Source organism: Triturus cristatus, chromosome 6 (assembly GCF_964204655.1).
Source record: "Triturus cristatus chromosome 6, aTriCri1.1, whole genome shotgun sequence".
Taxonomy (NCBI): Eukaryota; Metazoa; Chordata; class Amphibia; order Caudata; family Salamandridae; genus Triturus; species Triturus cristatus.
In genome coordinates, this window is record NC_140589.1 from 5,605,208 (window position 1) to 5,609,522 (window position 4,315).

Below are 4,315 nucleotides of genomic sequence, written 5' to 3' on the forward strand. Positions count from 1 at the left end.
TGTTTATTTGGAAGCTTTGAAAATGGTTGAAGTCAGAAACTGTATTTATTTACTTTGCACTTAGCGCTTGTTTGTTTAAAAAAATAGTCCTTTAAGATAGCTGTGGCTGGAATCTGTGAATGTTTATTTGCTACATGTATTTTCTTAGAGAAGAATGAGGCTGTTTGATGCTTGAAAGCACGAAACGAGAAGCAAAATCTGAGTTGAGCAAATGTTAGACGAGTTAACGACTTTCCCTTCACTTTTGACTGAACGTGTTGAAAGGGGCTGATGAAATGTAGAAATAATGGCTTTCCCTTCACGCTTGACTGAGCGGAGGAAGAGAGGCGCTCAGAGGCACTCAGATAGAGGATAATGGCTTTCCCTTCGTGATTCAATCAATCAATCAATCATGAAATTTATATCGCGCACTACTCACCCGGAAGGGTCTCAAGGCGCTTGGGGGAGGGGGGCTGCTACTGCTCAAACAGCCAGGTCTTGAGCTGTCTCCTGAAGGCGAGGTGGTCCTGGGTCAGTCGCAGGTGGACGGGCATGGAGTTCCATGTCTTAGCCGCCAGGTAGGAGAAGGATTTTCCCCCGGCGGTGGTCCTCTAGTTGGGGGGGACGACGGCGAGGGCGAGGTTCACGGATTGTAGCTGGCGGGTGGGCGTGTAGAAGGTCAGTCGGTCGTTGAGGTATCTTGGGCCCAGGTCGTGGAGGGATTTGTGTGCGTGGGTGAGGAGTCTGAACGTGATCCTCTTGTTGACAGGGAGCCAGTGCAGGTCTCTTAGGTGGCTCGAGATGTGGCTGCGTCGGGGGACGTCCAGGATGAGTCGGGCGGAGGCGTTCTGGATACGTTGAAGTCTTTTCTGAAGCGATTGGTTGAGCGAGGATAATTTGAAGTACATTAGAAGCGCGTAGTGTTTACCTTCAATTAGAACATTGGAATGTTGGAAGCTCCATTGAAAATAATGGGGTGCTCCGGGCTTATAATGGCTGGTAGAAGCCCGGAGCTCCAACATTCCAATGTGTCTTTGTTCACAGCTCTGGCTGTGAACAAAGGCTTCAGGGAGCCTGAGGGGATTTCAATCCCCTCACGCTCCCTGAAGGGCTTTGTTTTGTTAAAACATTCTGCCCTCTAGTGGCAGAATGTTCTAATAGCCTTATAGCCCTTCGTAGCAGGGCTATACCGACTTTTAAAGTCCCTCTGCTTTGTTAAAGTCCCTCGCCTTCAGCTCAGGCCTTTAACGCTGCAGCGGGCCTTTAACAGCCGGTATAGCCCGCTACGGCGGGCTATAAGGCTATATTGTAAACACGAGGTGATGACGGTGAATGGAACGCATTGAAGCTGAAACCTGAATTGTTGAGAAGAGGTGGTTTCCAGACTTGAAAGCACGCACTAGGAAACACGCGCTATGTACAAGATTTAATTGGAAACACAAATGAAACACGCGCTATTGATGTTTACATTTAATTAGACTGAATGCTTTTAATGGGAAGCGCGCGCTGCTTAACTCGCGCTAAGAATTTCTTCTTCTCACTGCTCGCGCTGAATGGTACCGGCTCAACAGGCTTTGTTTACCTTCAAGCATTTATTGACAGTTACAGTACTTCATTGGCAAAGCTTTATACACGCTTTTTGGGGGAAGTAATTTTAATGCGCGCAGAGAAAGTTGATTAATTTGAATGATTTAAACTCGGCTTCATACGCTTGAATGCTGAAGTCCATGAACTAGTCGTTGCGCAGCCAATTAATTGTGAATGAGTGACAGTGAAGTGTCACAAGGATAGAAATTAGCATAGAATGAATCCTTGAGCCCTCAAAAGTAACAAAGAGGTTACAGTACCTTCTTGATGCTGGAAGGTAGAGAGTCCACCTTTTTTATTTTGAAGAGATGAAAAAAAAAATGTTCATCTCAAGCTTGTCGCCAAAATTGAAGTGGTTTGTCTTCAATAAAGATGTGCAGGACTTCAAATCAGACCAGGAGTCTTCATTCATTGAGTAGATTTATTGTAGTAGACAGGATACATAGGTATACAGGTGTAGAGGGCTCAAGGTGGTTGCTCCAACTGCTGGGGAAGCAATTCCAGCCTCTGTCCCAAACATTCTAAACATGTAATACATAGAATACCTTGACAGGTACAAAGTAACATTCCAACAATTATATGTAAAATAAGTGCACTGAGAAATAATGCATAGACACCACAGAGCTTCATGTGATGAATGGGTGAATCATTCATCTCAGGCTGAGGGATGTTATCCTCCGGCAAGAGGCAGGTCCAAGCTGCTCTGGGAGGGAGGCACACTTCATTAACTGGAACTTTGATTGGGGGGGTTCTCATTTCCACTTCTTAATGAAACTTTGATTGCCGTCTTTAATTAAATGACCAGACTCCAGTGCACCACTTTAACCAGCTCTCAGATTCTGGGCTTCTACTGTTTGGAAAGGAATCTTAGAGCTGTGTGAGTAAAGATCCTGCATTAAAGGGGAGAGGATCTTAAATGTTGAATAACGAAGCTCCCTCAACCCTCATCAATTTTTTGGGTGGTTGTAGAGAGACAGCGTTTACCCAGAATGGGATGATAATGAGTCAAGTTGCATTTTTCTATTAAGTGCACAAATTCACCGGGTGATCCAGACAAATTTAAAGTAAATGTCTTTGTGCTCCTCTAGCAGTTCTCCAACAATCGTCAGCCAATCCCTGGTATCTGTTCTACCAGAAGCAGCGTTACTGCCAGTTTCCTGTCGGGGTCTGCAGGGTGGCAGGTCTGATCATCACATGATTGCATTTGAACAACACAAGCCTGAATCAGACACTGATCCTTCTACCTAAAGATGTCAACAATGATCACTTTATTGTTCCCAATGAAACATTCTCAAAATAATGTGGGAATATGTTTTATTACATTATCAAATGAATATTTGTAACAGCTTGAAAGAGTGGAAATGGCTGATATCATTTTTGCTTTCTTGCAGACATGGAGAGCTGCATGCAGTGCCCCGAGAACCAGTGGCCGAATGACAGGAAGGATGGATGCCTCCTGAAGGTCATTGACTTCCTCTCATACAGCGATAGCCTAGGTGTGACTTTGGCCACTGTGGCCATTATCTTCTCCGTGGCCACTGCTGGAGTGCTGGGAATCTTTATCAGACACCGGGACACCCCAATAGTAAAGGCCAATAACCGTGATCTCAGCTACACACTCCTTGTCTCGCTAATTTTGGCCTTTCTCTGCTCTCTCTTATTTATTGGGCAGCCTGCAACCTTCACCTGTCTGATCCAACAGGCTGCATTTGGGATTATTTTTACTGTTGCTGTGTCTTGTGTTTTAGCAAAGACTATCACTGTAGTCATTGCCTTTAATGCCACCAGGCCTGGCAGCAAGTTGAGTCGATGGCTGGGACCCCGGATGTCTGGCTCTGTTGTCCTCTTGTGCACACTGGGAGAAGTGGCAATCTGTGTCTCTTGGCTGCTCACCTCTCCACCTCACCCTGGCTCTGACATGCACTCTGAGACTGGCAAGAAGATCCTGCTGTGTGACATGGGCTCAGTCACTGCCTTCTACACTGTGATTGGCTACATGGCCCTCTTGGCCTTTGCCAGCTTCATTGTGGCTTTCCTAGCCAGGAACCTCCCAGATAAATTCAACGAAGCCAAGTTCATCACATTCAGCATGCTGGTGTTCTGCAGCGTCTGGGTCTCCTTCATCCCGGCTTATGTCAGCACGAACGGCAGGTACATGGTGGCCGTGGAGGTCTTCGCCATCTTGACTTCTAGCGCTGGACTGCTGGGCTGTATATTCATTCCCAAATGTTACATCATTCTGTTCAGACCAAACATCAACACCAGAGAACGTTTAACTTTATGTGCCCATTTGTAGTTTTACACCGTAAGTTTGAAACTCACTCGTAAATAAATATTAAAATTTTGCATTTTCTTGGAGGGTGTTGGGGAGCAGAACATTGAGTCGAACACTTTCCAATCCTTTTGTACAGCCATTGGGCTCTCTGCAGGAAAGCATTCAAAATGTATTATTGTTTGATTAATAAAAATCATTACAATAGTTAACATACAACAATAAAACATGTATCAAAAAATAAATACAGCTCTTAGTCCATTAGTAGCATCACGTTTAAATAGCAAGTAATAAAGCGTAATGATATTTAACGATAAAATTGTAAAGGTGTTTTTGAGGGAAACCAATAGGGATGGTTTTGAGTCCCTGCTGCTACATCTCAATGAGTAGCCATTTTTGGTTGGTTGTGTTATGTTTCGTATAGAGGCCCCTATATAAGCATGGTTTGATGCCCTAATATAGGCATCATTTTTCACC

General features: G+C 44.7%; 1 protein-coding gene across 1 annotated transcript; it reads left to right on the plus strand.

Moving 5' to 3' along the window:
- The first annotated feature begins 2,959 nt into the window (after positions 1-2,959).
- Positions 2,960-3,862, plus strand: LOC146813623 (vomeronasal type-2 receptor 26-like). The gene has a single exon (XM_085609101.1). It carries the CDS (start codon positions 2,960-2,962, stop codon positions 3,860-3,862), a length of 903 nt encoding a protein of 300 aa, XP_085465227.1.
- Positions 3,863-4,315: the final 453 nt, after the last annotated feature.